This window comes from Linepithema humile, chromosome 4 (assembly GCF_040581485.1).
Source record: "Linepithema humile isolate Giens D197 chromosome 4, Lhum_UNIL_v1.0, whole genome shotgun sequence".
Taxonomy (NCBI): Eukaryota; Metazoa; Arthropoda; class Insecta; order Hymenoptera; family Formicidae; genus Linepithema; species Linepithema humile.
In genome coordinates, this window is record NC_090131.1 from 22117918 (window position 1) to 22136531 (window position 18614).

The 18614-nt window shown below is 30.2% G+C and overlaps 3 protein-coding genes, 1 long non-coding RNA gene and 1 other non-coding gene across 21 annotated transcripts in view; 3 read left to right on the forward strand and 2 right to left on the reverse strand.

Moving 5' to 3' along the window:
• The first annotated feature begins 69 nt into the window (after window positions 1-69).
• On the forward strand, window positions 70-4268 carry LOC136999269 (uncharacterized). Its single transcript, XM_067352880.1, has 5 exons — window positions 70-450; window positions 629-897; window positions 1085-1557; window positions 1701-3497; window positions 3601-4268. The coding sequence occupies exons 1-4, from the start codon at window positions 424-426 to the stop codon at window positions 2012-2014; spliced, it is 1083 nt and encodes a 360-aa protein (XP_067208981.1). The 5' UTR covers window positions 70-423; the 3' UTR covers window positions 2015-3497; window positions 3601-4268.
• On the forward strand, window positions 3971-10225 carry LOC105670913 (peptidyl-prolyl cis-trans isomerase G). 12 transcript variants are annotated; one of them, XR_010889638.1, is made up of 13 exons: window positions 3971-4109; window positions 4221-4268; window positions 4702-5083; window positions 5386-5552; window positions 5738-5821; window positions 6003-6087; window positions 6731-6880; window positions 7023-7052; window positions 8020-8085; window positions 8443-8622; window positions 8945-9203; window positions 9384-9498; window positions 9968-10225. It is a non-coding gene; the product is annotated as a peptidyl-prolyl cis-trans isomerase G (long non-coding RNA). The 12 variants fall into 12 exon arrangements; XR_010889639.1 differs by having other exon boundaries at window positions 4705-5083; XR_010889644.1 differs by adding an exon at window positions 4373-4562 and having other exon boundaries at window positions 4046-4268.
• Window positions 10226-10331: 106 nt separating this feature from the next.
• HPS1 (Hermansky-Pudlak syndrome 1 protein) lies at window positions 10332-16757 on the forward strand. Of its 4 annotated transcripts, XR_010889628.1 has the most exons (10): window positions 10333-10659; window positions 10838-11106; window positions 11294-11766; window positions 11909-12535; window positions 12849-12994; window positions 13179-13292; window positions 13376-13464; window positions 13718-14302; window positions 15060-15185; window positions 15285-16757. XR_010889628.1 is itself a non-coding variant. In XM_067352860.1 (8 exons), exons 1-8 carry the CDS (start codon window positions 10540-10542, stop codon window positions 13893-13895), a joined length of 2016 nt encoding a protein of 671 aa, XP_067208961.1. In that variant the 5' UTR covers window positions 10333-10539; the 3' UTR covers window positions 13896-14930. The 4 variants fall into 4 exon arrangements, 1 of the variants encoding a protein (XP_067208961.1); XR_010889629.1 differs by having other exon boundaries at window positions 10332-10659; window positions 11909-12536; window positions 12874-12994; window positions 15060-16757; XR_010889627.1 differs by having other exon boundaries at window positions 15060-16757.
• Window positions 14319-18614, reverse strand: part of LOC105670876 (BRISC complex subunit FAM175B-like) — a 28395-nt gene continuing 24099 nt past the window's right edge. Inside the window, exons 2-8 of one of the 3 annotated variants that reach the window (XM_012364623.2) lie at window positions 17597-17716; window positions 17354-17444; window positions 16581-16893; window positions 16277-16417; window positions 15720-16038; window positions 15068-15450; window positions 14319-14900 (exon numbers count right to left, since the gene is read on the reverse strand). In XM_012364623.2, the coding sequence (XP_012220046.1) occupies window positions 14831-14900; window positions 15068-15450; window positions 15720-16038; window positions 16277-16417; window positions 16581-16893; window positions 17354-17444; window positions 17597-17683 (1404 nt within the window). In that variant the 5' untranslated portion in view covers window positions 17684-17716 and the 3' untranslated portion in view covers window positions 14319-14830. Of the gene's footprint in view, window positions 14901-15067; window positions 15451-15719; window positions 16039-16276; window positions 16418-16580; window positions 16894-17353; window positions 17445-17596; window positions 17786-18614 lie in introns of those variants that run through there. The other 2 variants (XM_012364613.2, XM_067352868.1) reach the window with 2 other exon arrangements.
• Window positions 17907-17990, reverse strand: TRNAL-CAG (transfer RNA leucine (anticodon CAG)). The gene has a single exon. It is a non-coding gene; the product is annotated as a tRNA-Leu (tRNA).

Sequence of the window (18614 nt, forward strand, 5' to 3'; positions counted from 1 at the left end):
TTTATACTCCCTATCTTTAGTATGCACGTCTTAATAGTAAGCACACCAACGAAGGAGGGTGAAGGGAGAATACAGAGAGCAGCAAAAAGAAACAAAATAACCTGAAAAGAATAGATCAGCTGGCAAGTGATAAAGTATTTTTAATCGTATTTTAAAGCGAGTGGAATATAATAATATATAATGCGTGTAATAAGCAATAAAAACACATTCTAATAAAAATGGTGATTCTGTTTGCACGGTAAAGATTTAAGTAACAATTACACATTAAGTTACAAATCAGGGTGGATATTAAATTTCCAAAAAGATGAGGGCTATATTGATATTCGATCACCTGAATGATGTGTTATTCGTAAAGTGCAATAAAAAATTTACGCGCGCGCGCGCGCGCGCGCGCGCGCGTGCCATATCCTCAAGTTGGCGAGGATGCAAGGGCTGCTGGATGATGATAAGGTAGTTTGATAAAATAATAATAAATTTTGAATACAATCTCTTAGAGATATGTAGATTCTTCTAGATACTTAAGAAGAAAAATAAAATATTAATGCAAAATTTAGATAGGAACAGAAAATTCATGTGACTTGATATTTATTGTATTTTATTGATATGTAATTTGGAATATTTCTTATAGGATATCACAGACTTAGAAACTTCTATACCCAGTCCTAATATTATAATGCAGCTGTTTTCACCCATTGTTACCTCCCAGCATGTGATGGCTTCGCAATTTGGAAATTCCTATACCTCTATGAAGTTCCAAGATGGAACCAATATGGTATTTGATGAATATATTGGCTATGTCTTCATACATATCGCTACAAATGAAGTGGAGCTCATGAGACGCACACTTGGAGTATGCGTATCCATTGTACGACATGTGTGTGGTCCGGATATTGCAATGTTAGTATGTAATTAGTGTGAACTAGTTGGTAGAATACAGTAGATAAATAATAAAACAAATATGAGAGATATAATAAAAAAATGTTTGATATATTGATATATAAAATTATTGTATTATATATAAAAAGTGCATATACAATGCTTAATTTATGTCTTATATAATTATGTCTTATGATTTTTTTGATAGGTTGAAGGCCAATTGGCAAAAAGCATGTCTGGTATCTTCCATGTTGGACGCGTGGTCTAATCTAAGGAATTGTGAGCAGAGTATGCTGACAGAAGCAGTGGAACAGTTATCCGTCAATGCAGAAGTGGCTTCCTCAGTCCTCAAGGTGCTACATGATGCCTGCGATAAATTGAAGAATTCGCAAGCCGAATTCAGCAATCTGCATATGCTGCTCTTGGTGGGGTCCAAATTCCTGTCGCTGTACTCTAGCAAAAACGCTCATGATTTATGCGCTTCGGACATCTTATTGATGAGCCTGCTGTGCTGGGTGATAGATAAGAAGCGAAAACATGATCGATCTGAGAGCAACGATGATAGTAGTGACAGCGATATCTTATTACCGGAGAGCAGCGCTTCCAAAAGTGAGGAAACAAAATTGAGCTTCGGAGCCAAGCTAGCTGCTCCTACTTCAGAGGATATTACAGATCTTTTTAGTAGGTTTTCGCAGCGCAATTGTTTTTGGTAATGAATATATTTCTTTGTTTAGCATAACGGAGAACCCTTAATTTTTTTTTTTTTAACAAAGAACGACTTTGATTTGGATGGATTATATTACAACAATCTTTCATCTATTTAGGGGGATCCAGAGAGTCTTCCGTGAACGAAGGTCTTTCATCTTTAACCGATGATGATCTCTACAGCCAATTGCTCTTCCTCGGCTATCAGCATAACTACACGGCCAACGCAGTTCACATCTTTGAGTTATCAGATTCCATCAATTTGATAACAATTGTTGAAGCCACAAATCTTTCTACTTCCTCGGGATTATGCGACAGTTTTCACTATTTAAATATGATAAATACCTTGCAGTTTCAACGAGACCTCGACGAGTTGAAGCCTGCTTTCGAGAACCTCGATATAGCGATCAAAAAGGTGCTGGAAGGAATTTAAAAAAATCGTTCGAATGTCAGTAACGACGTCGATATGTGTCGGAAGAGATTACAGACCAAGTGGGATTTTGTTCGGAAAAAGTACAACGATCTTCTGCGTTCCAGAGATCTCGAAGTAGTCCTACAGATCGAGGCTAATATTTCCGGTTTTGTGGAAACTTTAAAAGAGTTGTTACGTTTGACATGTTTTGATAGAAATTTCCTAAAGCAAGGAATTGATGTTCTGACGACGGTCGGTAGACTCGTGAGACAAAAATTGAATGACTTCAGCGACTTTTTGAAAGTCAAAGCTCTGAAGAACTTCACACTAGGATCATATCCTTTTCTAGAGCTTGAAAGTACGATTATAACTTTTTTTTTTTAAATGGCGACAATGTGTGTGTAATGTGTATAGGCCCTCACACACAAAATGACATAACTGCATATGCATAGCATAAGACCGTCTCGACCAATGAACATCTAGCATAAAGGTGCCATTTTAAGGCACTAGATATGTAGGTATTCTTATCCGCCATTTTGGTTCCTACTAGATGGAGAATTATAGCGTATATAGTATTGGCCGGAGCACAGACTTTTGCATAAAGCATAACGCATAAGCATAAGGAAATTGATTGGTCCATTTCCTTATGCATTTGCTTATGCTTATATATAGACCAATCAATTTCCTTATGCTTATGCGTTATGCTTTATGTAAAAGCTTGTGCTCTCGGCTTATACCTGCTAATAGCGTTTTCGAATAAACGGGGTTTGAACGATCTAGGGTTGATCAATCACTATTTTACTATAAATGCAAATCTTTTAGCGTTTTCGATCATACAGGATTTGAACGACCCAAGATTGGTTAATGACGTCATTGCAACCTCTCCACCAATGAAAGACTTGCATTTATAGTAAAATAGTGATTGATCAACCCTAGATCGTTCAAACCCCGTTTATTCGAAAACGCTATAAGCTGCCGATAAAACGCCAGCCGCTAAACGCCCGCTACTTTTTCATGGAGCGACAAATCGCTAGTCGCTGTGGATTTATATTTTCTGTATTTTAAAAATTTTTTTTATAGATTTAAATTCGTGTATGAAACTGACAATTAGGATGCGTGTCAAAGTGCGTTTAAACTGTCCAAACAGTATTTTATCGACAACATTACAAAATACATTGCCATCAGTAATAGCTAAAGAGATTAAGAAACGACGAATACTGGTGTTGTGTGCAATTATGCGAAAATTGCAAAAAAATGAAAAGAAACCGTACAGGAAGAAGCAATACTGGGTAGCACCATATCTAAAGGATCGTCCAGAGCACAGTTTTTATTATGTGTCAATTCCTAAACTGACCATAGAGAATGGAGTACGATTCCACAATTATTTCCGAATGTCCGCAACACAATTTGAGGAATTGTTATCTATTGTTGGGCCGCTATTGATAAAAGAAAATGTTATTCGAGAGCCCATACAACCGAAAGAACGTTTGATAATAACATTAAGGTTTGTAAATGTTAAAATTACTGCAAATTTTATACAAGAAACTTGTTCACTGCTTTGATATTGTTTAAATATTATATATCTTTGTATCTTTGCAATGTTCTAGGTATCTTGCTTCTGGCGATTCAATGACGTCAATGTCATACCAGTATCTAGTTGGGGTAACAACAGTTTGTAATATTATTCGAGAGACATGCGAAGCAATTTGGAGCAATTTGTGTCCTTTGGTTTTATCATCAGTATTGTCGGAAGGAGACTGGCTCGAAATTGCAAATAATTTTGAAGAATTGTCCAATTTCATTCACTGCATTGGTGCTATCGATGGAAAACATGTAACAATTCAAGTATGTGTTCCAATGTTCACTGTCGTTGTCGATGAAACTCATTTTTTGTTGATACAACTGATACAACATTCAAACCAATTCAAACACGTCTATTTTTTGCTCGAGTTGGGCCTTTCTGAACTTCAAGCGGCAAAACGACGCATCGACCAAAAGCGCCAGAGTGGGAAGAGCCGCTAGCGTTTTGACGCTACGTGAAATTGCACCTTAACACAAATTTGAGAGTTTCATCACCGGTAGCTACGTGGAAGTTATTGGAAAGGTTATTTAGAAGGTATATGAAAGAAGATATATGAAGATATATGTTTTGAAAAATTTTGATTAATTGCATTTAGCATATTTTGTCAAAATTTATTAATTTTCAACAAACCGTGCACCGATTTAGGATACTGCTATACCACAATACTGAAACGAATTCAATAGATGAACGAAGGTAAGAAAAAAGGCCATTAAGTATCAGCATGGTGCTGTTTCAAGTTATATAGATATTTATTTAAAAAAATTTTTTTTTATTTATTTTAAATCATCTACTACAAGAAAAAGCAGAGAAACGCTAAACTTTAACAATAAAAATTGATATTGTGCCGTAACATTTATTTTGGAAAAAAAATTTGCTTTAGAGGGAAAGAAAAAACACGGAGTTCTGATAAAGTAATATTATATTTTAACAAAAAAATAAAGCACAAAATTCCTATAACATAAAAAACTGCAACAAAACAAATAAAAGGCAAGTAATGCAAATGCATGTGATATTTTATTATAGACATGAATAGAAGTGTTTACTAATATCTTATTCTATTCATTTTTCTGTATATAAAATTATATTATTATATTAATGCGATTTTATTGATTGACTTTGTTAATAGCAGCAATAACAATGAATTCTGACAAAAAATCAGAATTTTTGGAAAAAGAAATGATATTAAGTGAAAGAAAAAAAGAATGGTATTTAGAACAACAACAACTACTACAGAAGCACGAGGAACGAAAACAGAAACTGATTAAAGAATATGAAAGAAAATCAGAACTTTTGGAAAAAGAAATAAGATTAAGTGAAAGAAAAATGGAATGGTATTTAGAACAACAACTACTACGGAAGCACGAGGAACAAAAACAGAATATGATTAAAGACTATGAAAGAAAACGGGTTGAGGCTTTGAAAAATCAGCGAAGATTTTCACAACGAAGCAAGAGCAATAGTCCACAGCGAAGAAAAACTCTCTCCACTGACTCTGAACATTTTAAAGAGTAAATAAGAAAGATATAGAAAAATTAAAGATTATATATAAATTTAATATTTTAATTAAATTGAATAATATTTTATCAAATTGAATAACATTTTATCAAATTGAATAATATAATATTTTATAATTTATAAATATAAAAAGAGTAATATAAGAGTACAATGTAAAATATAAAAGCATTTATAAACACAAATTTATAAACATAAATATATAGCATTATAAATACAATTATGACATAAATTTCATTTTTTCATGATGACTATCTTAAAAAATAAAATTAATATTATATTATTGAAACGTTTTTAGTTTTGAAATATTGAAATATTCGAAAGATACAATTATTGACAAAAAAGAATTGCACAAAATCAAGAGAACGATCCATGGGCAATCTGACACGAAATATCAAATCACATCAGAGAAAATTGAACGGGATATTGATGATCCGAATAAAATAACTCTTCTAAGAAGAACAGGTACAATATTATGTTATTTTTTTAATATTGCAAAAAAGCATAATTATTATCATACTATGTGACAAACACAATTATTTAATATTATGTAATAAAATAGATCTTACATAATACAGAGTTACATAAAATGCATAATACATAATGTTTATAATGAATTAACTGATTGATAAAAAAATGATCAATTATAGATGAAGGATCTTGTCCGATATTTAAAAACATAAATGCAGCACATGCAAGAGAAATTGAAGAGACACATAGAGAAGAACAATCAGGTTTTTATATATATTTATTTGTAAAAACAAGCAATGTGAGTTCAATTGATCTAGTATAATTGTATCATTGTATTTAAATAATTTGATAAAGTTTTTTCATATTTAAATTATAGTAAAATGCAAAGTAAATGTGATAATATTGGAAATATAAAATATGAAAAAAATGTTAAAACTATTTTAGTTTCAGTTATTTCAAAAAAACAGTTGCCAACAGACATTGATACCCGCAAATATTTTGCTGATGAGAGAGACCTTCCCAGTAATAGGTATTTATTGGAAAGTTTATATCGATTTAAATATTAATATGGTTATATTATTATGGTTATATATATTTAAATATTAATATGAAATTAGAATTAAGATACGCATTTCAGTAGCAGGAAATAAACATCTATCTAACAGAAATAAATAATTTACTATATTTTTTAAATATTATTTTTTGGGATTTTATATTTATAAATATTGAGTAATAACTTTTGTTAATATGTAGTATGATATTAAGATTTAGCTACTGGAATATTTACTTTATATTGAGTATTGCTTATACAGTGTCCCTAAAATTTTGACAAAGCGCTTGTGTGCAGGTAGAGCGGACTAAACTGAATCGAAAAGTCCTGTACTATTTTGCAATTTTCGCAACAGTTAACGAGTTATTAATTACTGAAGATCGCCGAATAAGCGTGTATCCGTCCAGTCTACCGCTGAGCGCTTTGTCAAAATTTTAGGGACACCCTATACATAACATTTAAGTATGCGCGCGCGTGTGTGTGTGTGTGTGTGTATTCATTAATTTTCTTTATCTATAATAGATGAAGATTCCAATATTCCAAAGGACAAATGCATTCATTCCAAGGACTTTGTTGAATTTGTAAAAAAAAAATCCACTTACATTATTTTGAAATGTTTCAGAAGTCTAGAATTTGAAGAGATTGAAAGCAGAATTTTTTCAATTTCTTTAAAAAAAAATAATCTTAAGAAGAATTGGTTGAAAGAGAAGGAATTGCCATTCTCTTCCAACAACGTGGATGATCAATACTTGGATGGTATTGAAATAAATATGTGAGTTTGACAGATTATACAGCTTTTGTGGAAGTTCTTTCAGATTATACCGATTATATATATGAAAATATATAATATATATATATTATATATATGAAAACTAGAGATGACAATATGAAAATTCTGTTGTATGCACACACAGGTATGTTCTCTCATTATTATTAAAAATATGGTAAGTGTTATAGCATTATATTAGACCATTATGATTAAAACTATTTATAAATTATATTTTAATATTAATAAATAGAATATTAGATATGTGCTACACACATCAGAAATATGTATCATACATAGATACATATGATTATGGATATAAAGTTGATTTAATTGAGTTTGATTTTATAAATAAGAAAAAAAAAAGAATTTCTTTCGTTTTATCGTTTACTGAATAAGGATCTATCATTAATATATAAATTATCTGCATATTTTTCATAATTTCTTTTTTTTATACTTATAAATTTGATTTTTGGGATAATATATGCAGTGAAAAATAAGTATGAATGTCTTAATAATTTTTCTACTTTTTATCTATTATGTTTGCGTCGAAATATTATGGATATAAAGTTAAATATATATATTATGGATATAAAGTTAAATATATATATGAATATAAAGTTAAATATATATATATATTATGCATATAAAGTTAAATATATATATTATGCATATAAAGTTAAATATATATATTGTGGATATAAAGTTAAATATATATATTATGGATGTAAAGTTGGATGTATTATGGATATAAAGTTGAATATAATGTTGATTGATTTTCATTTTATCAGTATTTATTTTTATTTTTTATTTTATCAGTATCTGATTTTATATTTTATTTTTTTATTAGTATCTAAAGAAGAAAATTGCATCTGTTTATATATCTGAATAAGATAAATCTCTGTCTATATATACAAATTACCATAAAATCTCTTTTTTGACAAATTTATTCAAATTTTTCTATTTTTAATTTAAATATTTATTATATAATCAATCACATTTGTTTCATATATTATACATCACAGACAATAATAATTTGTTATAGTATATACATAGTATAGTATATATGTATATATAGTATATACATAAATAACAGCAACACAAAATATTTCATTATTTATGCTAATAATGCCAAATTTATACAGGTCTCACAGATCAATAAGATATCAAGATGAACGTCGAATAACTAATAATTATGAGCACAAGAGAAGGTAGTTACAATTAATTCATTGATAAAAATGAATTTTAAATTTTATGATACACTCTATATAAAATTAGTTATATGAAACAAGTGTTTTTTTTTTAACTTTTGAATTAATTACAGATTTTTTTTATTTAATTCTATACACACACACACACACACGCACACACACGCACACACACATATATGAAGAGAAGTTTTTTCCTCTGAAAAGATATAGAATTAATCTAAAAATTAAAGGGAATGTTTGTGTATATATATAAGCATATATTACAATTTAGTAATAATAAAAATCTTACCTGTTCTTTAAAAATCTTTAGAAATAGTATAGAAACAAACGAAGTAATAGCTCTATCACATATTCCAGACATCGAAGTAGGTCGAAGAGTAGAGAAGAGAAAGATAAAAATAAAAAAAGGGATAGAAGCCACAGTAACCGCAGTAGCCATGGTGGCCACAGTAGCTATAGAAGACGTAGAAGCCGTAGTAATCACTGTAGTAACAGCGTAACATTCATCGTTAAGGATCGATCAAGTTATCAACGCAGGTATGAAACAAAGTTGAATGCTTGTACAGGATACAAAGAAGACAAGAAAAAGTAAAAACAATTTAAAATTGAAAAAAATTTTGATCTCAATAAAAGAAGCCCTAGTAAATATACATGACTATTAATTGATTATGTTTAAAAATCTTGTAATTAAAAAACTACAGTTTAGATTAAGAAATTACTGATTTTTAGTTCCTATTATTTATTTTTTACAAACTTTTTTTGTATAGTAGTTTGGAACGTAAATTTCTCTATATTATAATAAAATAAAACAATTTTTCTGATATAATAAGGAATAAAAATAATTTTTTTTGTGTTTTAGGAGTAAAAGTAGTTCACCAATGAGCAGATATGTGAGAGCAAAAAGAATAGACAATTATACGAATCAATCTTCATTCCAACCTTTGTCTCGATCTCCATCTCGATCTCCATCTCGATCTCCATCTCGATCTCCATCTCGATCTCCATCAAAAAATGATCCTGATAAATCATATAAGCGAAATGATCGTGCATCTTCAGACTATCCCATTCCAAATTTACCGATTTTCCCTTCAACTTACAACCTTGCAGCTTACAACCGTGTAAGTACAGCTAGGTTCGATGTATTATTAATTTAATAAAAGTTAATAATACATTTGCTGAACATTGCTTAGAATTTCTTGATATTGGCAGAGCACATATTAAAGAATTGATCGATTATTCGAAATAACACTGAATGATTCATTAGGTATTTAGATCGTACAAAGTGACATTTGTTTCAGTTTCTTCCCAGACCATCGCAGATGTTACCACCTCCTATGATTTGGACAAGACCTTATCCCATGCAATACCCAGTATTACCATCACCTATGATTAGATGGCCAATGCCTCCTCCCAGTAAGTTTGCATATTGCTAACTAAGAGCAAGATTATCTAATTTGAATATCTAATTATACTACAAAATTTTGTATTTTAGTCTTTTTCATCTATTTTGTTAATTCTATATCAATTTTTTTAATTCATTATCATCAGAATTAATTTGTTTTATTTCCACTAAAGTCAAATTTATTAATCCATTTCATTTTGTTATTCTCAGGGAAATTCCTCCCCTATATTCTTTTTTAATTTTTTATTGTACGATTGATAAGTATTAATAATACTGATATATATTTATCGAATATATTATAAATGTAGAGATGAATATATATTGATAATAGAAATTATAGTCTATAATTTATTAAAGATTGAAATACAATATTTACAAAAATTAACATTTTGTTAATGGTTAATATAATAGTTAATATATAAGTTAAAATTGGTATAATATATAAGTTAAAATTGGTATAATGCAAATAAAATTTTACAGGATTTATCAACAACAATAGAGGACAAAGAGGAGCACATTATCCACGCTGATTGATGTTTATAATATTTTAGAATATAATATCTAATTAATGATTAAATTTTAGTTGTAATTATAATTAAATATTGGTTTTATTCTTTACTTTGTACTTAAATAACATTCTTTATACATCTTTTACTTTATTTGATGTAAAATAAAGAATGTTCTTTTACTATTTTAGCAAATAATTTTAATAAAAAGGGAAACAAATTTTTTAATGAAGCCTGGTTTTTTTATACTCCCTATCTTTAGTATGCACGTCTTAATAGTAAGCACACCAACGAAGGAGGGTGAAGGGAGAATACAGAGAGCAGCAAAAAGAAACAACATAACCTGAAAAGAATAGATCAGCTGGCAAGTGATAAAGTATTTTTAATCGTATTTTAAAGCGAGTGGAATATAATAACATATAGTGCGTGTAATGAGCAATAAAAACACGTTCTAATAAAAATGGTGATTCTGTTTGCACGGTAAAGATTTAAGTAACAATTACACATTAAGTTACAAATCAGGGTGGATATTAAATTTCCAAAAAGATGAGGGCTATATTGATATTCGATCACCTGAATGATGTGATATTCGTAAAGTACAATAAAAAATTTACGTGCCATATCCTCAAGTTGGCGAGGATGCAAGGGCTGTTGGATGATGATAAGGTAGTTTGATAAAATAATAATAAATTTTGAATACAATCTCTTAGAGATATGTAGATTCTTCTAGATACTTAAGAAGAAAAATAAAATATTAATGCAAAATTTAGATAGGAACAGAAAATTCATGTGACTTGATATTTATTGTATTTTATTGATATGTAATTTGGAATATTTCTTATAGGATATCACAGACTTAGAAACTTCTATACCCAGTCCTAATATTATAATGCAGCTGTTTTCACCCATTGTTACCTCCCAGCATGTGATGGCTTCGCAATTTGGAAATTCCTATACCTCTATGAAGTTCCAAGATGGAACCAATATGGTATTTGATGAATATATTGGCTATGTCTTCATACATATCGCTACAAATGAAGTGGAGCTCATGAGACGCACACTTGGAGTATGCGTATCCATTGTACGACATGTGTGTGGTCCGGATATTGCAATGTTAGTATGTAATTAGTGTGAACTAGTTGGTAGAATACAGTAGATAAATAATAAAACAAATATGAGAGATATAATAAAAAAATGTTTGATATATTGATATATAAAATTATTGTATTATATATAAAAAGTGCATATACAATGCTTAATTTATGTCTTATATAATTATGTCTTATGATTTTTTTGATAGGTTGAAGGCCAATTGGCAAAAAGCATGTCTGGTATCTTCCATGTTGGACGCGTGGTCTAATCTAAGGAATTGTGAGCAGAGTATGCTGACAGAAGCAGTGGAACAGTTATCCGTCAATGCAGAAGTGGCTTCCTCAGTCCTCAAGGTGCTACATGATGCCTGCGATAAATTGAAGAATTCGCAAGCCGAATTCAGCAATCTGCATATGCTGCTCTTGGTGGGGTCCAAATTCCTGTCGCTGTACTCTAGCAAAAACGCTCATGATTTATGCGCTTCGGACATCTTATTGATGAGCCTGCTGTGCTGGGTGATAGATAAGAAGCGAAAACATGATCGATCTGAGAGCAACGATGATAGTAGTGACAGCGATATCTTATTACCGGAGAGCAGCGCTTCCAAAAGTGAGGAAACAAAATTGAGCTTCGGAGCCAAGCTAGCTGCTCCTACTTCAGAGGATATTACAGATCTCTTTAGTAGGTTTTCGCAACGCAATTGTTTTTGGTAATGAATATATTTCTTTGTTTAGCATAACGGAGAACCCTTAATGTTTTTTTTTTAACAAAGAACGACCTTGATTTGGATGGATTATATTACAACAATCTTTCATCTATTTAGGGGGATCCAGAGAGTCTTCCGTGAACGAAGGTCTTTCATCTTTAACCGATGATGATCTCTACAGCCAATTGCTCTTCCTCGGCTATCAGCATAACTACACGGCCAACGCAGTTCACATCTTTGAGTTATCAGATTCCATCAATTTGATAACAATTGTTGAAGCCACAAATCTTTCTACTTCCTCGGGATTATGCGACAGTTTTCACTATTTAAATATGATAAATACCTTGCAGTTTCAACGAGACCTCGACGAGTTGAAGCCTGCTTTCGAGAACCTCGATATAGCGATCAAAAAGGTGCTGGAAGGAATTAAAAAAAATCGTTCGAATGTCAGTAACGACGTCGATATGTGTCAGAAGAGATTACAGACCAAGTGGGATTTTGTTCGGAAAAAGTACAACGATCTTCTGCGTTCCAGAGATCTCGAAGTAGTCCTACAGATCGAGGCTAATATTTCCGGTTTCGTGGAAACTTTAAAAGAGTTGTTACGTTTGACATGTTTTGATAGAAATTTCCTAAAGCAAGGAATTGATGTTCTGACGACGGTCGGTAGACTCGTGAGACAAAAATTGAATGACTTCAGCGACTTTTTGAAAGTCAAAGCTCTGAAGAACTTCACACTAGGATCATATCCTTTTCTAGAGCTTGAAAATACGATTATAACTTTTTTTATTTAAATCTGATATATTTTAACATAAAAAAATATTAGTTTATCAAATTCAACAATATGAAAAAACATTTTTAATTTTATTTATTTTTAAATTTCGAAATGTGTGTAAAATGCATTATTAACTTTTTTCAATTATATTTACTTTGTTTTTTTTTCGAAATGTTATTTGAAAATATTTTGATATAAAAATGATGTTGCGTACGCGCAACGACGCGGTAATTTATGAATACTTTTATTTAGTATGCCTCCTTAATGTTGCGTGTTCTTCCACGAGAACTTCCCTAACTATCAACAAGTATCTGGAGGAGTTTCCGGGATTGGTGCACTTCATTTACATCGACAGGACGACTCATAGACTTGTAGCACCAACATTGGACTTTACAAGTAACGAAACGCTTGCTCTTACGACGAAGAAAGTAAGTTTTATTGATGAAGTGTATATAGAATTTAATACGATTAAGTATTCAGCTTTATTAATTAAGCATATTAAACGTAGGTCTTAGGCTAATACAAAACAATATTAAATAAGGCACTATTGTATAATGATTCAAGGTCCTGGCTATAAATAGAGAAGGTTTATATAAGAAATATCTTTTTTAGATCTGGAACATGGTTGAGCAAAGCAGAATGCATTTGCAGGAAGGTCATCTTTCAGTTATGTGGAAGGACACTACATTCAATTATTCTTATTTTCTATGGTTTGAGGATAATTCTGTAAGTGCAGTTTCATAAGAAAACATTAATAAATAAATAAAGTAAAATTAACAAATATTTATAATTTTTTTTTTTATATTTAGGGATGTTCACCGCCGAAATGTAAAGTCTATTTGAATTATGTAATGAAAAATTTTCCAGTACCAGGGATACTTTGTGGAGATTATTACAGGTAATATTTCAAGTTATCTTCTGTAATGTAAATATTTTTCTTTTGTGTGTAAAGTTTTTTTTATATGAAAATATGTATTTCATATTGTAATGTTAGAACTTATACCATTACATATTAGAATATTTTAAATATTACATATTTATTAATTTTATTATTTATACAATTCTTTTCCAAAATATGAAAATATAATGATGCTATAACTTAAACCTCACGAAAAGTTGAGATTTTTAAATAATTTTTTTTCTCTGCACAGGAAACTTACTGAAACATGTTTCCCCAAACTTTCACCGAGGAAGGTCCGAATTTATGAACTGTATTGCGTGCATTTGGGATTGACTACATCAACCTGCGTTTTGGAACATTCCCGAAGACTGGCAGCTACTATCTGGGAGGTTACCGGAGTGCCCAACAATCCCACAGATATATTCTAAACTTACATTCCTTGAGCAAAAGAGTTCCATAATCTTTATAGATCTTTAGATCTTGAATTTAAATTTTTGTGCATTTTTAATTTAAATTTTTGAAAATTTTTTTTAGATTCGAATTTCTGTGATATTTAGGAGAATCTTAAATTTTTTCTATAAGTTTCTACACCTTTCGGATCTTTATTTTTCATAATATTAATCCTTTGGCTGTAATACGTAAAACTGTTTTCTCAAAATTTTTAAATAAAATACTAAAATTACGATATATTATACAAATTTCCTATTTTCATATTAATCTATGTAGAATGTCACAAATTAGCCACAAAAAGGTTCAATTTTCCTAAAACTACATATTTTTATTACAGAGTTCTCAATAGCTATACATATATGATACAGTCAAGGGGTTGACTAAGGTATTAATTATGTAGATTATTTATTAAATTATTGTTTTATTTATACAACACAAGATGAAGTAACAATCATTTGCGTTTTTTTATTTACAAAGTATCTTTAATAATCAAATAGTAATTAAAAGTTTATACTCGCTTTATAGCAAAACATGTTCATTCCGTACGGAAACTCAATGGCACGATAAACAATATAGAATGATAAACATAAAATAATAAAATGCATAATTTTTTTTTTTTAACTCTGAAGGTTTCTCAAATTTTTGTGTGGAATTTAAGGCACCTATAAATAGAATAATCGATACAAAAATCGCTTCTAATCATTAAGTCAATTGCATCTCTCTCTCAAAATTCACAAGCGCAGTTTTCTTCAGATTTTCTTCAATTTTCCTTGATTTCGCGCTTTTTATGACATTGGAATTTCTTCCTTACCTTTATATTCTTTCAGATTCTTTCAGATCTTCGATTTATTTAATATATCTGAAATTTGAGAGAGTCTGAAAGCGCAATTTCTGCAGAGCTTAATTCTTACACTCAAATATCCAATGATGCCATTGTATTGCCTTTGTCCACATTTGTCTTTTTTGTCGCCTGACTGTAGGACCTAGAATAAAAATAAGTGTTATTAAAATAATTTATCTCGTTTATTATACCAGCATTTTTCAAGTACTTATTGAGATATTATATTGTATATAAAAAATTTAGTTAATATTTGTTTTTATATTTTTTTTAGTACGAGAAGCCATTCTTTTCTTATTTTTAGTATCTCACCTGTGAAGAGGGGGACTGGCCGGTATGACATTGGGACTCTCTGCGTCGGAAAAATCTTGTTCGGGAGATGACGACTGCATCTGTGTGCTTGGAACGCATCGCGCGTTCTTCATTCCAGGTACGAATTCATGGTTGCTCCGACCGCTGCCTCTACCCCTACCTATGCTTGCCTCACAACCTTCCTGACATATTGATTCGGTAGCAATTTCTGGTATAGAACGCTTGCTGTTGGTGACAAAAGGGTCCAGTGTATTCTGCTGTTGTTTGCTACCCTCCATCGGAATGCCGCGTCCTCGTCGGCGTATTTTCTCCTGGTTTAAACTGTTACTGAGATAGGCGGCGGTATTGCGGTGGGAAATTCGACTATTGGTGTTTGCTTGAGCCTAGAATAGTAATTCAGACATTATCGAATGTTTGATTTGTTATCCGAGTATTGATACTAATTATTTTTCCTAAAATATTAATTAAAAGTTTTCTCACTGAAATATCGCATTAAAAATTTAAAAAGTGAAATATAAAACGTTTACATTAAATTTTTGATAAAAAAGTCGATACAAAATTAAAGAAAAAACCCGTAAAAAAGTGCAATTGATGGAAAATATTCTAAGTGTTACATATTATTGTAATAATAGAAATTTTCAAAATAACATACGCAGGACGGCATGTGCTCTCTTTGGAGACGCCCACCATCGCCGATTTTGATTTCATTTTTCATCAAAAGATTGATTTTCTCTGAAATGCAATTTTCTCTGCTTGTCTTAGTTCTCTCACAGTTCTCACCATTGACATTAGATTTCTTGGCCAATTGCTGCGCTGCAATTATGGCTTTCAATTCGTGGACTTGTTTTTCTAATTCGGTCACCTCCATGTCTGATTCACACACTTTCGGAATCAGCGACATCAAATGATGTTCAGCGGCTTTCTGAATTTTCATAGCGGAATCTAAGCCACCTATCCTTGTCATGTCCAAACTAAAGAATACATATCGCTATTAATTGCTAGTGTAATTGAATCATATAATATAATAAAGGCTTATCTCTTATGAAGCCAACGTCTTTTGATAACAAAGTATTATATATCATGTTGAAAAATATTTTTTTGCTTTTACACACTATACAAAAGTGAAAACTACTTCTAAATTGTGTATATAAAACTAATATTTTGTACAAAATTATCTAATAATGGTTACATTGATAAATGTTTACTTACTTTAGTGATTTTATCAGTTCGGTGAAGCTATCAGATTCACGTGCAGATTTTCTAACGGGTGTTGGTTTGTAATCTGAGCCATCGTGTCTGGATGCGTCATCGCCAAGATTATTTATTCTTAGTGATACCGGTTCGAGTATCCTAGAAATAATATAAATCTTATAAATTACAATATAAACAAGTTTTGTCATTCAAAATAGTTAATTATTTCGTTTCGCAATATATGAAAATATATGTTAATTAAAAATATCATTTATTGATTTATTAAAATTTTAAATATTAAATCAATTAAATAGAAATTTACCCTCGATTACGTCTAAGGAACACATGTCGAAATTTGTGGGTGCCTCGTGTCTCGGAAGTAGAGGCACTAAGAAGGCAAGTAAGAAAGAATTCTTCTTTACAACCGTTTTCTACAGAGAAGTATGAAGCAAACTGTTTATGCAGCACTTTATCCCTTAATGTAGGAGTCAAACTGTTACTGTTTCTGTGAAAATGAAACCAGCCAATCACTTGCTTGCTTTTGTCACGTATAAAGTCTTTCAGCTTTTCCTTATCGATCCGAGGAAAGGAATGCATGAGATCAGACATAGGGTACGTCACGATAGTCTCCACATCTAAAAGTATTTATAATTTTCATAAGATAATAAATTATAATAAATGCTAGCATAATATTATATTTATAATATTGATAAAAATATAAATAATAATAGTAGTAATAACAGCAATAGTTAATTCTTTATATTTGATTAAAATGTGAAGATGTTTATGAGATATATATATATATATATATATATATATAATACTTTCACATATGCTTATTACATTATTATAGATTTCCCAATTTCGAAAAATTATATGTTAATCGTTACTTTTTTTTCAATGCTGAGTAATGATTTCAATGTTTTAAATCTTGTTTATATATAAAAAGACAGTATAATAATATCAGAACTAGAAATAAAATCGGTATTTTAATATACTTTTTGTGTTTAAAATGAATTATTTGTTCAATTTGCATCTGATTTTCTTTTTCTCATTTGTTGTTTACACACAGATGTGGAAGATAAATATACTCACTAATATGAATTTTGACGGTTTCCACTTGATTATCGGAGTCAGTGTAAGTCTTGACGACGTATTCGAGCGCCTCTCCAAGGAGAAAACCCACCTATAAATCACAAAACATTATTTTCATCATACATAAAAGTAGCAATAGAGGTTATGATGGATACAAAAGTGTGTTTAATTAATAATAACAAAATTTCTGACCAGAGAAAATTGGAAAAAATGATCAAGAGATTGTTATATTATTAGGTTTACCTGATCACCGACGCTGCGCACATTTTCGAAGAAAAGCAGCGAAAGCGCTGCACCTGAAATAGTGACCAACAAATCGCCGTCCGCCATGTTGACGACGATGCCCGCTCTTCTTAGTCCGTTCTGACGATTACGCATGCGGCAATTTATGAACAAATAAATAAATAAATGATCTAGAAAACACAACACTGTATTATTATCGCGTAAAGCTAGTTTTGATTATGTCTTGGAAATTCAAGATTGGAGTTCAATATAACCTTTAAATACATATCATATCTAAAAGTCAGTTATTTCTATTTAAAATAAAAAAATTTGTCAGAAGTGGGATTCGAACCCACGCCCACATAAGTGGACTGCGACCTGAACGCAGCGCCTTAGACCGCTCGGCCATCCTGACATCTTATAGATTTGTTAATCGAGGGTCAGTCACAGAGAAATTCGAACAAATCATATAATTGAACAATTTTAAATTGGCAAGTTTTTTTATATTTAATAAGTATTATAATAAATAAAAATCTTAACATGGAATTTTAAGCGATAACAATAAAAAAAAAAAAAGTATTTAGATAAATTATATAAAAATTTCAAAGAATCAAATCATACACGCACGCATGCACGCACACACACAATTATTAGTTTAAAGCAAAATTGAGAAATTAAATAGAAATTAACAAAAATACATTTCTATAATATGAATAAGATTCAAATTCCTTAAGTATATTCGGAAAAATATTATATTTTCAAGAAAAATAAAATTCTAAGCAGATTCAATTCCTTCACAAATTTTACTAGACACACAGAAATAATCATTTGTTTATTATTCTAAATTTTAATGAAATTATAACATCATTTTAATTATCTAAATTCAAGTATTACTCATAAGAAAATGTTAAAATATAAATATATCTTTTAATAATATAAACATTCGAGATTCGATAATAGTAAATCGATCGTTTACAAATTTACAAATATTATGAACACATAAATTATTATTGAATTTTTATAAATAAAATTCAAACTT